The 22,013-nt window shown below is 36.9% G+C and overlaps 1 protein-coding gene across 2 annotated transcripts in view; it reads left to right on the top strand.

The window, feature by feature from the left end:
- Positions 1-20,398, top strand: part of LOC111060193 — a 37,421-nt gene extending 17,023 nt beyond the window's left edge. For both annotated transcript variants that reach the window (XM_039438656.1, XM_039438655.1), the window contains 7 exons: positions 1,490-1,778; positions 4,416-4,635; positions 7,947-8,071; positions 10,157-10,282; positions 11,227-11,339; positions 14,333-14,440; positions 16,980-20,398. In XM_039438656.1, the coding sequence (XP_039294590.1) occupies positions 1,490-1,778; positions 4,416-4,635; positions 7,947-8,071; positions 10,157-10,282; positions 11,227-11,339; positions 14,333-14,440; positions 16,980-17,343 (1,345 nt within the window). In that variant the 3' untranslated portion in view covers positions 17,344-20,398. The remainder of the gene's footprint in view (positions 1-1,489; positions 1,779-4,415; positions 4,636-7,946; positions 8,072-10,156; positions 10,283-11,226; positions 11,340-14,332; positions 14,441-16,979) is intronic.
- Positions 20,399-22,013: the final 1,615 nt, after the last annotated feature.

Below are 22,013 nucleotides of genomic sequence, written 5' to 3'. Positions count from 1 at the left end.
TCATTGATGAGCTCTATCAACTGCCACAAGTCTCATATCTGTAAAAATTTCAGGAGCTCCGCCCCATCTATGCAAAGTTTGATTTTAGATTCCCAATAATCAGGCTTCAGATACAATTTAAACGGAAAATACCGAGTGGAAAAGATTGAGCATGAAAATCTCTACAATTAATGTTGAGTAACATTTTCACCTAAAATAGAAAATAAGCTCGAAATTCGAGAAAATGTGATTATCCAATTGCAAACTTTTGGCAACTGTTGATTCTATTAAATGATTGACTATCAAGAGATAGCAGACCTCGTATGTCTCCAGCGTTATTGTCCTGTCACCAGCTGGCTCAAATCTTTGTTTATAAGTAGACTTGAGATGTGCGTGAACACTAGCGTCATGTGATCAATTTTCATAACGGCAAGGAAAGTTGTGTGAGTGCGCCACACCAGATTTTTGAAACTAGAGAAAACTTTGTAACTCAGCCTAGAGTTTTTTCCTCAGAGAGGAGGCCTAGCTATGCAGGGTGCAAATTTTATAATAGATTTCCAAGGTTTTTGAAACTATTTACCACTAACAGTGGATTGAGAAAATTCAAAGGCTAACCTCAATAAATTCTTAATAGAACTCAGTGGATGAGTTTCTGGAAAACCATCCTTGAAGACTATTAGATAAGTAATGTAAATTTATATATATTTGCTATGTCTGACATGTTATATTGTTACGAATTTTTTTAATTGACGCATTCTTGTACATTTTTGTGTTTATTTGAATAAAGATGATTGATTGAATGATTGATAAATATCGAGTATCATCATCATTATTGGCACTGCAGCCCCTGTAGAGCATTAGCCTTCACATCCACATCCTTCCATCCCTCTCGACATTCTGCTGTATCGAGTATCGATACTGAAATTCGATACTATAGGTATTATAAATATTCATTTATTTTTTAGGGCTACTGAAATTATTGAAACACTAGCCCGGTAGCACAAAGGCCGGTTAAATTGTAATCATGATTAATTTCACGAGAACCAATCAGAGAAGGCCTTTTTTGATAAAGACGGCTTCTCTGATTGGTTCTAGTAAAATTAATGACGGTTAAAATTTAACCGGCTTTTGTGCAACCGGCACTGTGGGTTGTGTTGTGATAAAATAAAGGAGTAGGCCTACTTTATAACTTTTGTGTTTCAAGATCGATAATACTTGTTCACTGTAAAGTTTTTCACAGTAAAAATTTCCCTTAATTGACTACATCTATGTGTTTTGACTATAGTTGTACATTTTTCCCAATTATTTATCTATTATTTATAATAGATTGTTTGTGTTTTGTTTCAATGTGGAGATTAGTGAAGAATTGGAAAGTCGCACATAACCTTTATTTGGACAATTTATTTTATGAAATTGGGATGAAAAGAAGTTTTGGACTGTAGTCTGTTTCTTTGTCCTTAAGTTGATTGTTAATTTTAAATAAATAAATATTGTTTCATTTATTTTTCAGGTCGATCAAAAGTGGTGAGAGCGACCGCCATAGGGCAAGGAGTGGTGGAGTGGTTCACCCCCACCCCAGACGCCTCTCTTTCGAGAGTCAGGGAAGCCAGAGCGGAAGCGACCGAGCTGCTATTAGAAAACCCAAAAAGCCGCACACCAAGCCCAAAAAACGAACCCCCGACAAAATTTCCAAAAAGCACCTGCCCTTCCGCATATCGCCCAAACACTTTCTGGGTGGTAGCAAGACAAAGAAGAGCGCTAAGAAGGGGAACAGTGTGAAGAAGTCGCATGAGGACAAGGTAATTATAATAAACATATAATAATCACTTGAGTGATTGAATTAGAAATGATTGTAATTTCTCTGGTCCTGGGGTACAACACGACCAGAGGAGTTCATTCAGAAAACTCGAATTTATAATATTACGACTGTAAAACATACTCTGTTATGTACAGTGTTAGCCAGTGAAACGGGAAGATTTTAATAAGTAACTAATTCTTAATCCTACAGATACCCTGAAAAGTGACCATTTGTGCACTGATTGCAGGCTGCAAAGAATCACTTTTCCGCACTAGTGCGCAAAGTGAGTACTTTGCGTACTCCAGATTTGCAGCATGACAACGCAAAATACTTAGTAGGTTATATGGAGCACCAGTGCAGCAAAATCAAAATGAAGTTGGTAACAGTGACTGCTGTGGCTGCTATAGTGAGCAGAGGTGCAACGAAGCACAACGCGCTAATTATTAAGTAGATATTATAATGGAGGACAACGACAGCACAGTGCCACCACAGCACACACCACACAACTGCCCCCCGCCATTCAAACACTACTACATTATTCAGGCAATTTTACCCATAATTACCCACTTTTCATATTCAATGGTAACTGTAGGAAAAATTTAATGTGAAATACGTGCGCAAAGTTCGTTTGCTGCACTCAAGAAACCATTCCGCCCTCGCCTACGGCTCGGGCGTAAACGTTTCTTTCGGTGCAGCAAACTGTCACTTTGCGCACTAGTTGCACAAATAACTATTATTATTTACTTGTTATAAATAATAAGGAAAAAGGTAGCCATTTACTGTACAATAAGTAAAAAAAAATATTTTTTGAAAATAACATTTGTCAAATGTCCTCCATTGGAATCTATGCACTGCTACAGCCGGGCCTGCAAGTTTCTCATGACATTTTGCAGCATATTGACTGTTATTCCTTCGATTTCGTCCCGAATTCGTTGTTTTAGGGCTGGGATAGTTCTAGGTGGATCGTTCTGAAAAACTCTTGTTTTTAAGTAACCCCAAGAAAAAAGTCGCAGGCTGTCAAATCTGGAGAGCGAAGGGGCCAAGGGATATAGCATTCACAGCATTCATGGCAACTCTTGCAGTGTGGCTTGTTGCCCCATCTTGTTGGAACATTGTGTGTTCATTCACTGGAAAACGGGCGAGTTGTGGCGTAAGAAAGTTCTGGATCATTGCAACGTAACGCACAGAGTTAACAGTCACAGCACTTCCATTGATATCCTCAAAGAAAAATGGGCCTATGATTCCTCTTGCCGACATTGCGCACCAAACCGTCACCATTCCAGCATGAAGAGGCGTTTGATGAAGTGCGCCAGGGTTTTCCTCCGACCAGTATCTGAAGTTTTGTTTATTAACAAAACCAGAGAGGTGGAAATGCGCCTCATCGCTCATCCACTAGTTGTTTACTTGGTTGACATTTTCTTCAAGTCTTCTGACCATTTCCTCACAAAATTGTAATCGTTTCTCATTGTCAGTTGGTTTGAGAGATTGCACAATCTGTATTTTGAATGGGTGAAAATGTAAATCATTATGAAGAATCCTTCTCACTGATGTGTTACTTATTGCAAGGCGTAGAGCATGTTGTTTGGCAGATCGGCGTGGATTTTTGAGCACTGCATGCTGAACAGGAGCGATGTTTTGAGGGGTTCGAACGGTTTTTGCACTCCCACCTCGTTTTTTAGACGTTGATCCAGTTTGGTCAAGGTTGTTTATCCACGAACGAATTGCGTTATCCGAAGGAACAGGCCTGTTGCGCGGTATGTTGAAATGGCGTCGGAAATCACGTCGCGTTTTCACCAAACTCTCACCATTCGTATAATACGCTTTAACCGCGTAGCCGCGATGTTCACCCGTCCAACGATCCATCTCAACTAAATGGCTGGACACGCAGATAGACCGGAGCCGGCCATTATTACCCCCACCACTCACATTCCAACTGTCAAGGCCATCTCAAATCTTCCCGTTTCACTGGCTAACCCAGTACTTACAGAAATAAAGGATAAGAACGTACAATTATTTTAAATTTATTGATACAAAACATCAATAATTACCTACTTGCTAGATTGAGAAATTGTGGCAAAAATCGCTTCCCGGTTGTTCGTAACCCACCTAAAGCTGGGGTTTCCTTTGTGCGTAAATGACCACGACAGGGTGAGGATCTCACATTGGGTAGATTTCAATTTGTCTAAATAACCTAAAAGATTATGTTGAATTACGTTTTAATGGGGGATCTTGAGTTTATACTTTTAAATGACAATATGTTGATAAATATTAGAAATGTTTTTATTCTTGAATAATAAACACAAATAATGAAAAGTTATTTGATCAGCTGTTTTAGCACACTTGAAATTTGGACAATATGAATGTCTACAATGCGGAAGTTGACACACAAACGAAAATGCACCTAAAATTTCAAGTGTGCTAAAACAGCTGATCAAATAACTTTTCATTATTTGTGTTTATTATTCAAGAATTAAATTCTTCTAATAATATCAAAATATTGCTATTTTAAAGTATAAACTCAACTTCCCTTATTAAAAGGTTTAGGAATAAACTGTTTCAAGTATTGTGAAAAAGTCTCAAATTCTTTCGAAGACAGCTTTTCTTTTTTAATTTGAAAAACTTTCAACTTTCTTTCAAGGTGATTGAGCAGATCAAGCGCATCAACGATAACAAGAAACTAGTGCCGACTACACCCAGTACAGACAGTACCAAAAGCAGCACGAAGAAAGTGATCAAGATACAGTTGACCTCTCAGAAACCAACCGGTGATTCTGCCACACCGTCTTCTGCCAAACTTAGGAAGGAGCTGTTTTCGAAAACGCCGGCTAAAACCTTGTCTTTCCTCAGCTCTTTGTCAGGTAAGCTAGATGCAATCATCATTTCTAGACCAAAAATCAAGTGACGAAGCAGTGTGTGACTATATAACCTTATCTTTTGGACAACATTAACATTTTATCAAAATTTTTGGAGAGAAATAGTACAGGCTCAGCCTAGATTTCCTCCAATGTCATAATTGTATTATGATTATAGTATTTTATACAATAAATAAATAAAATAAATCAAATTACAAATAGGTAAAGGGCCGATTTTCGAGCTCGGGATTTAGCTAAGTTCTGGACTTTAAACACCTAGAGTCAGAAAAACGGCTTTCTGAAACTGGGCGTAGTCGCAGTTTTTATGATCATCTTTATTTTCTCATTTCTGTAATTAGAAACGTTTTTTCTTGACGAAATGAAACATTTCTAAGTAATTCAAAATACCTTACAGTTGTGTTGTGAGTGATGTTGTGGTACTTTTCCGTAAAGAAAACTGTCAAATTGTCAACCACTTTTTACTTTCCTTGCCCTATTACCATAGGTAAGGAAAGTATTGCTTTCCGAAAAAAATTAAGGTACCCCAATTTCTATATTTCTATACGTTTCAAGGTCCCCTGAGTCCAAAAAACTGGTTTTTGGGTATTGGTCTGTATGTGTGTGTGTGTGTGTGTGTGTGTGTGTGTGTGTGTGTATGTGTGTGTGTGTGTATGAGTGTATGTGTACACGATATCTCATCTCTCAATTAACGGAATGACTTGAAATTTGGAACTTAAGGTCCTTTCACTATAAGGATCCGACACAAACAATTTCGATCAAATGCAATTCAAGATGGCGGCTAAAATGGCGAAAATGCTGTCAAAAACAGGGTTTTTCGTGATTTTCTCGGAAACGGCTCCAACGATTTTGATCAAATTCATTCTTAAAATAGTCATCGATAAGCTCTATCAACTGCCACAAGTCCCATATCTATAAAAATTTCAGGAGCTCCGCCCCATCAATGCAGATAGATTCCCAATTATCAGGCTTACAATACAATTGAAACAAAAAAATCTAGTGGAGTAGATTGAGCATGAAAATCTCTACAATTAATTTTTAGTAACATTTTCACCTAAATTTGAAAATAAGCTTTAAATTCGAGAAAATGTGATTATTCAATTGCAAATTATTGTTGATTCTATTAAATCATTCACTATGAAGAGATAGCAGACCTCATGTGTTACCAGCGTTATTGCCCTGTTACCAGCTGGCTCAAATCTTTGAATAGTAGACTTGAGATGCGCGGGTACACTAGCGTCAGGTGATCAATTTTCATAACGGCAAGGAAAGTTGTGTGAGTGCGCCACACCATATTTTTATTATTATAATATAAACAGAACCTGGTTTCGTGGCTTACCAGCCCACATCTTCAGCTGTTTGTTTACAACTAACTTACTGTCTACACAAGAGAAAATGGCGGATGAGGAAGTGAATCTTTCAGTGAAACAGTAAATCACTTCCTCCTCCCCCATTTCCTCTTGTGTAGACAGTAAGTTAGTTGTAAACAAACAGCTGAAGATGTGGGCTGGTAAAGCCACGAAACCAGGTTCTGTTTATATTATAATAATAAAAAATGGTTGACAATTTAAATTTGTGTTTTCATCTACTCAAAATATCTGAAACTTTACACTATTCTCTCTTTATTTTATTTTGTGTTCAATTTTCTTGTTTTCGAAATTTAATTTAGACGTCGACTGCAACTACGTCCCGTTTCGGAAAGCCAATATTCTGGCTTCAGCTGTTTAAAGTCTAGAACTTAGCTAAATCCCGAGCTCGGAAGCCGGCCCTTAATCATATAAGTCAAGCTAGTTTTAACATTGAAAGTTGGGTTTTATCGTTTCTGTTTAATTACTTATTATTAAGTTATCGATTGGTAATTTGACATCTTGTGGGACTGGACTTCCCTTACATCAAATCAATCATAATTGCACAAAAGAATATAATACAATAGTCTTCTGATACTGGTAAAAGTAGGGTATGATTGTGGTTTTTAGTTATATTGTAATTATTTCCGTAACTAAGGTAATTTCATGCTCTGTATATACTGTAAAAAATGGAAAATAAATTGATTTCATTTGAAAATGTAATGGTCGATACACCTTGATAAAATCCAATGTGTAATCAAATAAAGTAACTACATTATAATTTCTTGCTAAACGTCGGCAAAACTGAAATGCACAATTAATAGTTTAAATGAAGGCCTACTGTGGAGGAATTACCTATATTTAAAATGTCTATAGTAAGATTCACGTTATAATGGCAGTATTTGATTAACATTGGTGTTGCTATCCTTGTCTATCCGACTGACACAACCTTGTGTATCCGGCTCACCTTATCTATCATTTGATAAAGCTAATAGAGCTATTCTTCTATTACACAACAAACTTTGCCAGATCGGTTTTTAACAATCAAGAAGTATAATTAACATAATATTTTATCTTAATTATGGAAGTTTATTATTCAATCGTTGTAAAATATATTTTCTTGAGAAAAAATGGATTATTTTAAAGAAGGATGAACAGTTAATATTATATCAGATACACCGGTATCAGCTATCCTCTATAGAAGGAAGTGACAAGGCAGAGAATCGGCAACGCTGTTCTCCTATCTTCCTCCACTGCCATTATAATGTGGACCTCACTATAGAATAGCCTACATGATAACTTCTTGCTAAACGTCGGCAAAACTGAAATGCACAATTAATAGTTTAAATGAAGGTCTACTGTGGAGGAATTACCTATATTTAAAATGCATATAGTAAGATTCACGTTATAATGGCAGTATTTGAGTAACATTGGTGTTGCTATCCTTGTCTATCCGACTGACACAACCTTGTGTATCCGGCTCACCTTATCTATCATTCGATAAAGCTAATAGAGCTATTCTTCTATCACACAACAAACTTTGCCAGATCGATTTTTAACAATCAAGAAGTATAATTAACATAATATTTTATCTTAATTATGGAAGTTTATTATTCAATCGTTGTAAAATATATTTTCTTGAGAAAAAATGGATTATTTTAAAGAAGGATGAACAGTTAATATTATATCAGATACACCGGTATCAGCTATCCTCTATAGAAGGAAGTGGCAAGGCAGAGAATCGGCAACGCTGTTCTCCTATCTTTCTCCACTGCCATTATAATGTGGACCTCACTATAGAATACATGATAACTTCTTGCTACACGTCGGCAGAATTAATATCAACAGCTTATACTAGTAGTTTGAATGTACTGTAGTGGAATCACCAATATTTTTATTATCTTTAGTAAGATTCTTTTCAAACAGTCAGCATTGATTGGTTGTGTTTTGCAGTACTGGACGATGGAGATCGATGCCATCCGGATGCAGCGCAGTACAAGAAGAGTTTCAAAAAATTGAAAGAAGAACTGGCCAAAAAGTTGTTTGCACTTTACAATCGAGAGGTTTTCCAAAATAGGGTAAGTTGTCATTCACTCTTTATCCATTTGTTAATTTCAACATTGAGCGCGCAACTAACGAAGTTATCATAGCCAATATGATCGCCAACGTTTGAAACGGACAGGCACCTTAGGGTGGGCCGTCCACTGGAACCGATTTTGTCCGAACTAGCATCGGCCGAAAACTACCGAACTCGTCCGAACGATCCCCCAACAAAGAAACTCTAGATGCTCGTCCATTGCAACAGGTTCGTACGTCCGTGCACGGCCGTGTCCGGCCGACCAAGTTTTCGATCCTAATTGAATGGGACTTTCCGGCTCTATTCGGCCGAAGTCGAGCTGAGACAACATCATCCTAACCTCAAAATTGTTTTACAGTCTTGTCTGTTTTTGTTTTTTGAACTTGTCTGTTTTATAAAGTTTTAACTATGGACAATGAAAAGTTGATAAGTTTGGTTCAAGAGCATGTTCCATTGTGGGATATGTGAGACAAAAGATTTCATTGTCGTGATGTTCAAAGGAATCTGTGGACAAAGATTGCTGAACAAATAGGATCTGAAGATAAGATTATTGTAATGAATAACTAATTCAGTAAATATTTGTTTATTCAATTTTCAAAATTTCAATAGAATCATTGTTTATGAAAAGTTTTGGTGGCTATGATAGTAGTTAATTCAATAATTGGCAACCAGCCAACTACTGAACTAGACTGACGAAAACGGTTCCAATGGACGACCAAATTCGGCCGAATTAACGGCCAGCGCAGATTCGTCCGATCGGTTGAATACGGTTGCAGTGGACGGTTACCCTAAGAAGAAAAATTATCATAGAGAAAGAATAGCTTAAGAAGATATCTCATTGTATAGAGCGTTTGTGTTCCAAATTTAAATGTTTGTTCAAGCTGATTATCGTTGATTACTGTCGACTATTTTTTATTATTATTGTAGTTTGTAATATTGTAGATTAACAGGGCCAAGTCACATGAGGCGTTTTTTTTCAGACGAGTGGGTAGGGCATGAAGCTCTTCGTCAGGCTGATTATCTGCTGATTCCCGAACGCCAATCCAATCAGCCAATCGGAAAGTTTCATGTCCTACCGACTCGTCTGAAAAACGATTTTTTTTTGGCTTGGCTACAAAGGTGCAATTCCTTAGAGGCAACACGTCTCGAATGGCGCGTGTTGAGCTGCCTGCTTATAGCTGCGCGTGTCAACACACCTCTAAGAGTAACCGTCCAATGGAACCGTATTCAACCGATCCAATCAACCGTTGGATCGGACGAATCTGCCGGCCGAATATGGTCGTCCATTGGAACCGTTTACGTCAGTCTATTTCAGAAGTTGGCTGGTTGCCAATTATTGAATTAACTACTATCATAGCCACCAAAATTTTCCATAAACAATTATATTGCGATTTTTAAAATTGAATAAACAGATATCTACTAAATTAGTTATTCATTACAATAATCATACCTTCAGATCCTATTTGTTCACCAATCTTTGTCCACAAATTCCTTTGAACATCACGACGATGATATCTTTTGTCTCGAATATCCCCAAAAATACAAATTTATAAAACAGATCAACTTCAAAAAACAAACAAGACTGTGGAACAATTTTAGGTTGGGAACACTAGTTGTTGTCTCAGATCGACGACTAGCTAGTTCGGCCGGATAGAGCCGGAAAATCCCATTTACCGTGCACGGACGTATGAACCTGTTGCAAAGGATGATCATCTGTTCCTTTCTTTGTTGGGGGATCGTTCGGACGAGTTCGGTAGTTTTCGGCGGATGCTAGTTCGGACGAAATCGGTTCTAGTGGACGGCACACCTGAGGAATCGCACCTTCACTGTGTTAGGTGGTTAGGGTGAGAGAGTAAAAACGGCACAGTATGAGAGACTACCAGCGTCACATAGCTTCAACAAAAACTGTCGGCTTGAGTCAACAGTGACATTTGGAACATAAACGCCATATATCCTAGAATATCTGCTTATGCTATCTTTTCTCTATCAGCACAAAAAAAAATCAGAATAAAAGCACAATACTGTTACTATTATAATGTATTTTACTGCGTTGTTATTTAATTTTCTTGTTTATTTCAATTTCTAGCTCCCTGAGGATTTCCCGATCGAATGGAACAGTAGAATGAGAAGTACGTCTGGCTATTGCTTCAATAAAAGAACAATCAGAGGAGGTGAAATAACTAGATCTGCGCGTATCCAGCTCTCTAGTAAGGTATGTTGTTGAAACTCGTTCATTTATCCATTTCCATTTATTGTATGAAATACTATAATCATAATACAATTATGACATTGGAGGAAAAACTAGGCTGAGCCTGTACTATTTCTCTCCAAAAATTTTGATAAAATGTTAATGTTGTCCAAAAGATAAGGTTATGTAATCTCACACTTGTAATCCATCAAATAAAAACATATTCATATGTGTAAAAACAATATAACAACTTGTAATACCCTTTATTAAAAACTTTGATATATTTTAACGACTAGTTTCGACCATAGGTCATTTTCAAGTTGAAATGAATAAAGTAGCCCATATAAGTGAAACGATTTTATGAAACATCCTATCATATTAAGCGAGCAATTTCTGTATATATTTTTATATCTGGTTATGTATGTTTGACGGATCTCGAAAACGGCTCTAACGATTTACACGAAATTTGGAACATAGTAGGTTTATGATATAAAAATTCGATTGCACTAGGTCTCATCCCTGTGAAAACTCGCTAAAGGACATTAAAAGGATAATTCATCCTTGGCTGAAACAGCTGTGGATAGTAAAAAAGTGAGTGAGCGAGTGAGTATGTGAAAAATCAAAATATGGCATCCCCGAAATTCATAAGATGACATATAGCCAGCTGTGAAATATAAACACGATCATTTTAGAGAATTGTGTTCTATTTATCAATTAATTAAAAAAAACGAGCGAAGCTCGGTGCCCCCATATTATTAATTTATAAATACAATAACAAATTATACACTTTAGAGAGAAAGCAAGAGGCTTAGCCCAAAACTGCTCTTCTTCCAGTGCTAGAAAATGATAGCGTTACCTCCCTTGTTGAAAGATAGACAAGGATAGAACAAATCTAGAGAAAGTGATATTTAATCTTAATTTAAACTCATTCATTGTTTTTTTATTGAGTGATTTTATATTTTTGGTAGATATTGGACGCCCCGGACCGTCTGAGAGACACGTTAATACACGAGATGTGTCACGCTGCCACCTGGCTATTGGATGGAGTCAAGGATGCACATGGACCTACTTGGAAGAATTGGTACCCAAAACTATTCACTTCTCTTTCTCTTTCTATCTCTCTCTATCTACTTCATCCTCAAGTTATTCAATCATTTCATACACACACTCTTAGGAGCGTTTGCACAGTCAAAGCTCAATCTGAAAAAAGTGAAACCATAACCCTATTTTGGAGTTTTAAAGTGTTATCGAAATTTGGGAGAGAAATAGTACAAGGAGTATCCTTAGTTTTTCTCTCCCAATCAGTGCTTCTCTGTAAAAAAATATAAATAAATAAAATAAATCTGAATTTAATCAGCTGGTGGCCTAAACTTAAAATGAACCACATTTTAAAGAACGAGACTTGATATGGATTTAATCCAGATTAAAATGAAATTTAGTTCAAACTGACACTGTACAAAACCTCACTTACAAGCATATTTCAACTTAACAATAAGCACACTTGAGATGCTTCAGACTTTACAATGCGGAAGCGTCACTATCTATTTTACTTGGCTAATCACAGACTCTATTTATATTTGAGCAGCGTTTATGAATACGGAACGCGGCTCAAACATGCTTATACATGTACTTTTCGCTAAAAAGTAGTTACAGTCTTTTGGAATAGGTCTCTATGGAGGAGCATCTCTTGGAAACTTGAAAAAATTATTTATATTACAGAAAAAAGCAGTAAGAATAATCTTGAGGCTAGGTCACAGAATATATACAGAATGGAAACTTGTAATCAAACGCCTATCTTACCAAATGCTTTTTACATGACCCCAATACTAAACACGTCACGTGACCTTGGGAAGTTCCAATCCTGGTCTTCTGAATGGCTCGTGGCAGTGAACGAGATCAATTGATCCGGATCATTAAAGTGATCCGAACCTACCATCAATACTATTACAATGCGGCGCTTCCTAACAAGATGGCGGATTTTGGCGTCAGGGTATAGCCAAGTTTCCGTACTGTATGTATACTGTGGGTAGGTTTCAGAGAGTCTGTACGAGAGAAATTTAAAAGCCTCAACATCTTGACCGTTTATGGACTCTATATAATGGAATGTATTCTGACTCTAAAATTCAAAAATGAAGGTTATGTCAATCATTAATATCATACCCGCTCAAGAAGAACGTATGCCCTTTAACAACGTAGGAGAAAATTCTTTAAAAAACGTCCCTCCTACATGGTTGCTAAGTTCTTCAATAGGTTACCAATTCATATCAGATAGAAGGATGGTGCGTATTTCATGAATGAATTGAAACGATATTTGATCAAAGTAACTGTTACAACTCTTTATATTCTTGGAAAGATACATTGATCAAGAATCTTTTATAGAAAGGCCTACATAAGACAGCTATGTTTGCCTTTAGTTTTCTGGATAGAGCTGGATGTTAGCTTTAAGCTGCGTACACATATTCGCGCTTCCAACCCGCACCGAGCACGCTCCTCCCTCGTACCACCATCGAACCACAGTCGCTCCGCCCACGCACCCATCATGAACGTTACGGAAGATGTTAGATCTTCTCGCGTTCCCCGGTCGAACCACTGTTGCTCGCCGGTCGATCATCAATCGCTCTGCTGGAGTGACGTTCGGTTGCGGAGCAGAGCGAAAGTCTGTACGCACCTTAACATCTAGAGAGGAAATCCGAGTATTGCAATTGCTTTACAGCCAAGTTTAAATTCCTTATTGCACTAGAATTCCAGTTTAATCACTTCTTTAATCGAGTCTGGATGGTTTTGATCTATTATTTTACCAAAATGTATTTACATTTACCATAAAAGTAGTATTATACAATAATTTGAACTGGCCAACTCAGCTCATTCAAGGGTAACAAATCTTAAAAATTATTTAATTTCAATTAGCCCATATTCTACACAAGTCTTTCTAAACTCAAAATCAAAATCAATTTATTTGCCATAAAATACATTACAATTATATGAATTGTCCTCTAAATACAATTTGACTTTGAAAATAATATTTCGGTAATAAAACACAATATGTCAATCAAATTAGTAAATAGAGAAAGCAAAACATCAAGCTTTTTTATCAATTCGAGGTTCGACTAGCATAAGTTAAGAACTTGTGCGCTAGCCGATATAAATTATGCAGATATTTGTAAGACAATAATATAATTACCAAACAAAATACATTATTATTAAATTTATTCGGGTATAATAAATTATAATAATATTGAACAATAATTGATTTTCGTTGTAGAAAACTCATATCTAGTGAATAGTCCCGATTTCAGTGAAATAATGTAATATAATGATCATAATAAATGTAGTAATAATAGTTATAATGATAATCTAATCCTATAGGCTATTAAAAGAGAAGTAATAAATAGGTAAAGATGGAAAACTGATTATTGATAATTATTATTTTATTTAATTATTTTATGACACTATTTATATTGTATAAATGCAATGATAAATAAAGAACTATTTGATTGATTGACATTACGCGTCCCTTAGCTTTGCCTTTGTGACTTGAAACGGCATAATATATAAGGAAGGTATGGTTCGCGGGGTAATATTCACGGCTTTGCAAAAACATCAGGCTTCAGAGACCCTAGATACCTAGATGTAGGAAGCTCCCTACACACAGAGATTCTTCATGAATGAGAGAGCTGCAACGTATCACCAACCATGGAAAGAGCTTGTTGAAGAATGTCAGCTGATAGGCTGTGTTGTGCTAAAAGTACATAACTTCAAAAAGCTCCTTGTGTATCTTTTCGGATTCAACACGTTGTTTTTGAGAAGATACAAAAGAGCATTTGTTGCTTTTGGGAAGATACATTTTCAAAAATGTTCGATGTTTTTGAACGGGTAGGATTGTAGTCTAGCGGCCCTCCGCCGATAGGCAAAGCTACAGGACCCGGAGTGTATTCTTCGCTAAGAATAATACTTGTTTATATTATGTTGTTTTTGAATAATGATTGGTTGAGAGGGAGAGAAGACTTAAAGGTCTGAAATCCGTCTAATGAAGAGTATTTTCATTTTTTTCATTCCCTATTATTTATGTTACAGGACTTTGCAGGCTATGCGTCGGTTTCCGGAGCTTCCTCGTATCACAGTATGTCACGATTATAAGATCAAAACTAAATACTCCTACAAGTGCCTCGGCTGTGGATACAGGTAATATATATTTTCAATTCATAAAAATATATATTAGATTATAATTCATAAAAAGATCATCAATAGTATTATCATTGTGTGTTCATAATGCAGCTTTGTCTTCATTAGTCAGTCAATCTTCAGTTATTAGCTGAGGTAAAATATTAACATGTCGGAACAGGTAATAATCGATGAACTATAGTTATTTGTATATCTAGAGTGAAAAGTACGACTTTTTCTCCCTGTGGGAAAAGTTTGACGCCCGAGGCGAAGCCGAGGGCAACAATTTTCCTGAGGGAGAAAAAGTATTTTTCACTCGTGATGTACACAACATTTTTCCTCCATCTTCATTTTTTTATAGAAACTGCAAATTAAATCATTTTAATAACTTACGTATTGGTGACAATGTTTCCTAACAACATAACCTAAAATCTAAAACCTAAAAACCGGTCGTCTGATTGGCACTGCCGATTGCGCTATCCATCGGCAAAAGTTGTAACAGTTATATCAGCTGGGTGTCTACCAAAAATGGCTGACTCCAGATCACGCGGTTCAGATTTGATTTGAATTGCAGATAAAAAAATATTTGTTGGCTGGTATTTTGAATAGAATAAAATATTTTAAAAATTGTATAAAGTTTTATCGTCTACTAATATTAAGAATATAATATCATACAAACATATATTTCATGAGTTGATCAAATTTCTGGTTGTGGTATTGAATTCAGTTGACTCAATGACAGACACCTCTTTATGCTTTCTCATCTGAGCTTAGACCTTCTAACCTATTATAATGTAAGTTTTTAAAATAGAGATGCTTCCCATGTTATTTAAATGGAGTCACTTTTCCTCCCTAGGGAGTTTTTCTGTTTTTTACTACCGAGAGCGAAAAAGTGACACTTTAGTATTATGTTTCAGGGAGTAAAGTAAGTACTTTAGACAGTAGGTGGAGGAAAAACGAATTAATGAAAGTTTCTATTGATAGGGAAACTGATAGGGAGCCTGATACATTGATTTAAACGTCGATTACTGTCTATTAAGCCTGGTTTTCACTAGTAGAGTTAGTGGTCGAGTACTGCTTACTTACTCCTTGTCGCTAAAGCTCATTCAGATCCTTGACCTCCTTCAAAAAGCCTCTCCATTCGTCTCTATCGGCAGCCTTACGTCTCCATCCCCTGACACCCAGCTTCCTAATATCGTCCTCCAAATCCTCCAGCCAACGCTTTCTTGGACGTCCTCTCAGCCTTCTCCCTCCTGGGTTGTTCCTGAAGACCTTTTTTTAGTGGTCGAGTAACTGGCATAATAACTCTACTGAGCTAACTCTACTCTACTTACTTGGTTGAGTAGCTGTTTTCACTAAATTTGAGAATAGTAGGTAAAGTGTGTTGTCTAGTGAACAGAACTAACCTTAAAATGTCAATACTTTTTCATAAATTAACACTTGAACACTTTTTAATTAATTTCAATAAATTAATATCTTTTAATAGATAACAATACTTCTTGAACTTGATAGACTACGGCCCGACTCTACTCTACTAGCTCGAGACTCTTTTCATTAGCATAGTAGTGGTAGAGTAGAGTGAGAAGCGGTGTTGGGGAAGGCAAGTGGTAGAGTACTATCCCACGGTGCTATCCCACTCTACTCTACTAGAATTAGTACTCTACCATGAACGTTTTCATTAGGAGAGTTCACAAGATAGTTAGTACTTGCCCAGGGAACTCTACCACTAACTCTACTAATAAAAACCAGGCTTTATTACTCTTTTGGCCGGGTGAGAGTGTAAGAGCGGCACGGTATGAGAGACTACCAGTGTCACATAGCTTCTCCAAAAACAACTACTAGGACTATCGGCTTGAGTTGACAGTTGAAATTTGAAATGTAATCGGCTTATAACATTAGATATACTCCTATGCTCAACTCACACTCTATTCTATTCTATTCTACACTTACGCGACTCAGGTTAAGAAGAGACTTGACTCTAGTGGAGAGCATGCGTTTCCAAATGGTGACGTCGCGGAGACTAAAGTGCGAGATAAATTACTTTTAACATGAAGAGGAGAAACCCATTTCTCCCTCCACAGTTTGTAGCGTGGACACAGACGGACATCCTGCGCACAATTGGATGCGCCGTGTCATTTTGCTTAATGCTTTTGTGATGAAAAGTGAAAACATCTCTGTAACATACACAAACCAATATACCTGCTGACCAGTACCTGGAACATTGCCAGCAATAGATGGAGGGGAGTGTTGCCGCGTCGCGTTACAAAGCTCTCACTCAGACACAAAAGAAGGAGAATGCTGCTAGGTAGTGGGAGTGATTAGTGGAGGATAGAGCATCGGACCTCTCCGTCTTCGAGAAAGAGCCGTGTTAAAAGTAATTTATCTCGCACTTTAGAATCGACTGGTCTGAGTGTCACCATTTGAAACACATGCTCTCGACTAGAGTCCAGTCTCTTCTCGACCTGAGTGGCGTAAGTGTGAGTTGAGCCTTATGCTGTCTTTTCTCTAAGCTAATACCTAGTAGATTGATTTAAATGTGTGTTTGTTTTCTGTGTTGTAGCGTCGGGAGACACTCAAAATCACTAGACATCGAGCACAAGCGTTGCGGTTACTGCTACGGCAAATTCGAGCTGCTCGTCAACGTGAGAGAAACGACCGACAAGGACAGAAAGACGGGCACCAGGAAACGACCAGGCAACGACAAAGAGTCCGACACGGCAACGACATCGACGAGCACGACACGTGCCGTGAGGGCGCCGACCGGGTTTGCGCTCTTTGTCAAGGAGAACTACGCCAAGGTGCGACAGGAGAACGACAAATTGGCGCACAAGGACGTCATGAAAGTGCTGAGTGAACGGTTTGCGAAGTTCAAGGTGACAAAACCGGTTGATGTGGATGATGACGTCATTTTTGTGGAGAGCTGAGGGTTGGATGACATCGAGGTTTTGAAGATAGATGATGACGAGGTGATATCTGTAGAGAGGTGAGAGTTGGTTGGAGGTTAGATTCGGGGTTCGAACACAGGTCACTTCAATTAGAGTTGAGCTCAGTTTCGAAACAAATTGGGGGTTTCTATTTAAAAATCTAAGGTGACGAAACCTGTTGTTGATTTCTGTGGAAATATGAGAGTTGGTTGGAGGATAGATTCGGGGGTTCGAACACAGGACAGTTCAGTAAGAGAGTTGAGCTCAGTTTCAGAACAAATTTGGGGTTTCAATTTAAAAAATCTGATACAGGATGAAATCGGGCTACGAGGACAGTTCAGTTAGAGAGTCAAGCGCAGTTTTGGGGCGGTTTTGCAAAATTGAAGTTTGAAAAATCTCTCATTAGGTAAACTGAGTCTAGTTTTGGAACATATTGGGGGTTAAAGATTTGAATTTCGGAAATCATACAGTGTTAGAGTTGATCTCAGTTTTCGGACAGTTTTGCAAAATTGAAGTTTGAATAATCTCACAGTGTGTAAACTGAGTTTAGTTTTGGAACGAATTTGGGGGTTTCTTATTGAAAATTATTGCTGGGTAAAAGAGTTGGATCAGTTTTAAAGATTTGAGTTTGGAAATCGTTCAGTGTGAGAATTAAGCTCCGTTTTCGGACAGTTTTGCAAAATTGAAGTTTGAAAAATCTCACAGTGTGTAAACTGAGTTTAGTTTTGGAACGAAATGGGGGTTTCAGTTTGCAGATAGTTTAGTGTGAGAGTTATTGAGCTTAGTTTTGGGGCTGTTTTGTTGAATTGAAGTGTGGAAATCCTACATTGTAGAAACTGCTAAAACAGTAGTAATCAATATGAAAAGCTGAGTTTATTTCGGAACAAATTTGGGGTTTCAAATTATAGAAACTGCTAAAACAGTAATAATCAATATGAAAAGCTGAGGTTATTTTCTGAGCAAACTCGGGGTTTCAATTTGAATATCATACAGAGTGAAAGGTGAGGATAATTTTGGAACAAATTCGGGTTTCCAATTTGAAATTTGTAACGTGTTGGTCTGAGCTTAGCTTTGGAACAAATTTGGGAGTTTCAATTTGTAAATTGTACAGTCTGAAAGCTTGGTTTAGTTCTGAAACAAATTTGGGGTTTCAATTTGAAATTCGTAACGTTTTGAGCTGAGCTTAATTTGGGAACACTTTTCTGTTTTGGAAAACATTTAGTGTAAAAGCTGAGCTTTGCTTCGGAACAAATATGAATTCTGGAAAATCATACTGTGTGTAAATTTGTGTTGTCAACTATTTATTTTGTGTTTTTAAACCATATTTATTTACTTATATCTTTTTTAACCCATACTTGTACTCTCATTGTAGCACTATCATTTGTCAAACTATTTGTTTTTAAACTATTTATTATAGTCTATTTCGTGCAAATACATCAGTATCACTACATTTCTTGAGTGAATATTTACTCTTATCAAATACTGTACCGTGATGCAGTTCTAATAATATTTGTATGGTTGATATCATTGCTTTGATATATTCTTGTCAAAATCACTTTTTGATTAAATAAATCATTGTCCCCGTTATTATAAACTATTCACTTTTCGTTTTTCATAAATTCATTACTTTATTCATGAGCATTCATTGGGTTCAAACTCCGGTAGAATGTTTGTCAATTAAATTTAACCAATGTAAAATTATGTCACCTAACGGAAGAAATTCCAGGAGAACCAATGAACACATTTAACGACTGTGCTATCATGTCATTTTACAGCGGTTAAATTAAGTAGACGAACATGCAACCGGTGTTTTGTCAAACAAATTGCCTTAAATCAAGAGTTTGGAGAGATAATTCACCAGTGTTGACTCTAGATAGACTTTGCTCTCGCTCTAAGGAAATTAGAGTCACTGTATCTCTATATGGTTTATCTGAGACGATTTATTTGTGTACAAAATTTCTTAGTAACCTTTTCCTGTGTTGTTCTCAACCCTCAGTTTATCACAGTTTGGAGAAGCTCTACTCCAAACCCATTGAAAAAAACCATAGGAGGAAAGTATATTCGGTTTATTTTTCATGAAGCCTATGATTATAATCATTGTATTTATCCTTATGTACTCTACATCACATTCATATCACTTGGATATAATAATAAATTATATTAAGTTACTTTATATAATTTTAGAAATTATTTTATGTTTCCTACTCAAATTAATGTTCACAAGATATCTAATTGAATGTATAAGTGTTAAGACTTCTTTTTTATTTTTCAACTGCTTTAAAGTAGGTGCACTACTCAAATTGGTGTTCACAAGAGATCTAATTGAATTTATAAGTGTCAAGAGTTATTTATTATTTTTCAACTGCCTCAAACATATAATATAGTATAATTCATGACATGTAATTTAAATTATAGACCATTATATATCAACCTCCATGTATTTTACAATAATAGATATAATTTTATGTATAAGTTGTATTGACGTTCAGTAGTATGCCTTTCATTCAGTACTCGTACTAAAATGTTTTCTTTGTTCATCCATAAAATACTAAAGGGTTCTCCAGCAAAGGCTACACACCAAATTAATTTATTATAAAAAATAAATGCTGATATAGTAAAGCAACTACAGTGAACTTGACTAATCTGTCAGATAAACTTAACTGCAACCTTTTATTGTCTTGACGTTTTTTTTAGTTTGTTGGCCAGATTTTCCGCATCTTAGAAGCAGGATAATAATCATCTTTTTAAGCATGAGTTGAATATCTAAATTGATAAATTTTCTGATGAATCCCTATTTTTTCTGTTTCATTTAGATAGTCAATTGGACGATATTTATAGATATTGACTCAAATTTAATAATCAAGCATTATTGGCAACTGTGATATACTGAAAACTAAATCTAGGACTTTGTCAAACAGACCATAATTGACTTAGTAGAGATTCTGTACTGTATTTGACCAATATATTCTCTTGATGGTTATTTAGTCTAAGGTTTGTTATTGCTTAAAAAATGTACAAAATTGCTCTTAATTTAATAATAAATATATTCATCAAGTGTCAATAGTATTTTTTAAACCTACTATATTCTAAAACTAAGTATTTTTAAAACCTACTATTTTAAAATTGACACCCGCGGTTGCATAAAAGTCTGTTAACTTATAATCTCGTTTAAATGCTACGAGAACCAAAAAGAGAAGCCTTATTTTCTGAAAAAAACTTCTCTGTTGGTTCTCGTGGAATTCAATCACGATTAAAATTAACAGACTTCTGTACAAACTGGTGTTACACAAGTATAGCTCCCTACGGCTCCTAAGGAGTGAGGTTCATGCCTACCAGGAGAGGGGCCAGCTGCACCACCACAATACCAGGAGACGGGGCAACATTGACCTGCCCTTAATACCTTAATACCTTCAGCTTCATCCATTACCCACAATTGTGGGATCGATGGCGTCAAAAAATCAAAACACGTACAAACACATGAAAAAAACTGTAACAGTTCAGATGGCAGTGATCCAGTGCTCACGCTCTCAATAAAAATTCAAATTATCACCCATAAATTCGTTCACACTGTAGTATGCCTTTGCACACAGTAGCTTCCGGACGGTTCTCCTGAAGGCGGCCTCATCCAATTGCTTCACACTATTAGGCAGCTTGTTGTAGAATTTCAGGGCTGAAATCCTGTAACTGGCCTGTGATCGGTGGAGGCGTCTCCTGGGGATATCCAACAGCTCACTGCGCCTGGTGTTGTGGCGGTGGATGTCACTACGGGCAGCTAGAGTATGCTGTATCTTCTTGACATACACCAAGCACAGGAGGATGTAATGGCTGAAGACAGTCAGTACACCAAGGCGAGCAAAGATGGGCTTGCAGTGGGCAAGATGATCGCTGCCTGTTATAATTCTTATAGCCCTCTTTTGCAGTCTCAGCACATCAGTAGCCCCCGCTGAATGACCCCACAGAAGCAAGCCATAGGTAATGTGGCAATGGAAGAGCGCATGATACATCATTATCAGGTACTTCTCAGTCACCAGGCCCCTCATCTTGAGCAGCAGAAAGCAAATGCGGGAGAGTCGACTGGTTACTTGCTGTATATGACTGTTCCAGCTGAGTTTGCTGTCCAAGACAAAACCCAGCAGCTTCACTGGATTCTGAGGGTCACGCGGCTCACGTGACAAGCTGCAGATGATCGAAAGCACACGAATGCTACCCCTTACGGATGCTAAAAATTTTTAACAGACTGCCAATTTGTGTTCGTGAGTTGGAGTATGGGAAGTTTTGTAGGCTGGTTCGAGAAAAACTTATCAACTACCCTCTCTACTCATTGAGAGATGATGAGACCAGTGGACTTGTAGACCAGTTTGAGATGTTTAATGAGTTACTATGGCAGTCCATCTACAGAGCCACACGAAACAACCTATCTACGGCCATCTCTCGTTATTTGTGTTTTGATTGTTTTATATTTTGACGAAGTCTGTCTGGCGACTGCCGGTCATGGACTGAATATACTGAATTACTGAAAGTAATTTTAAATTTAATCAAGACAAAGGAAAAAATCCCGAACTACAAGCCAATCACGATTAAATTAAAGAAGCTTTCTGCAACCTGGAGTTACACATGTAATTTTAAATTTAATCAAGACAAAGTAAAAACCCGTATTATAATAAGCCACC

Source organism: Nilaparvata lugens, chromosome 12 (assembly GCF_014356525.2).
Source record: "Nilaparvata lugens isolate BPH chromosome 12, ASM1435652v1, whole genome shotgun sequence".
In the NCBI taxonomy this organism is placed as follows: domain Eukaryota; kingdom Metazoa; phylum Arthropoda; class Insecta; order Hemiptera; family Delphacidae; genus Nilaparvata; species Nilaparvata lugens.
This window is presented reverse-complemented; position numbering and strand designations above follow the sequence as displayed.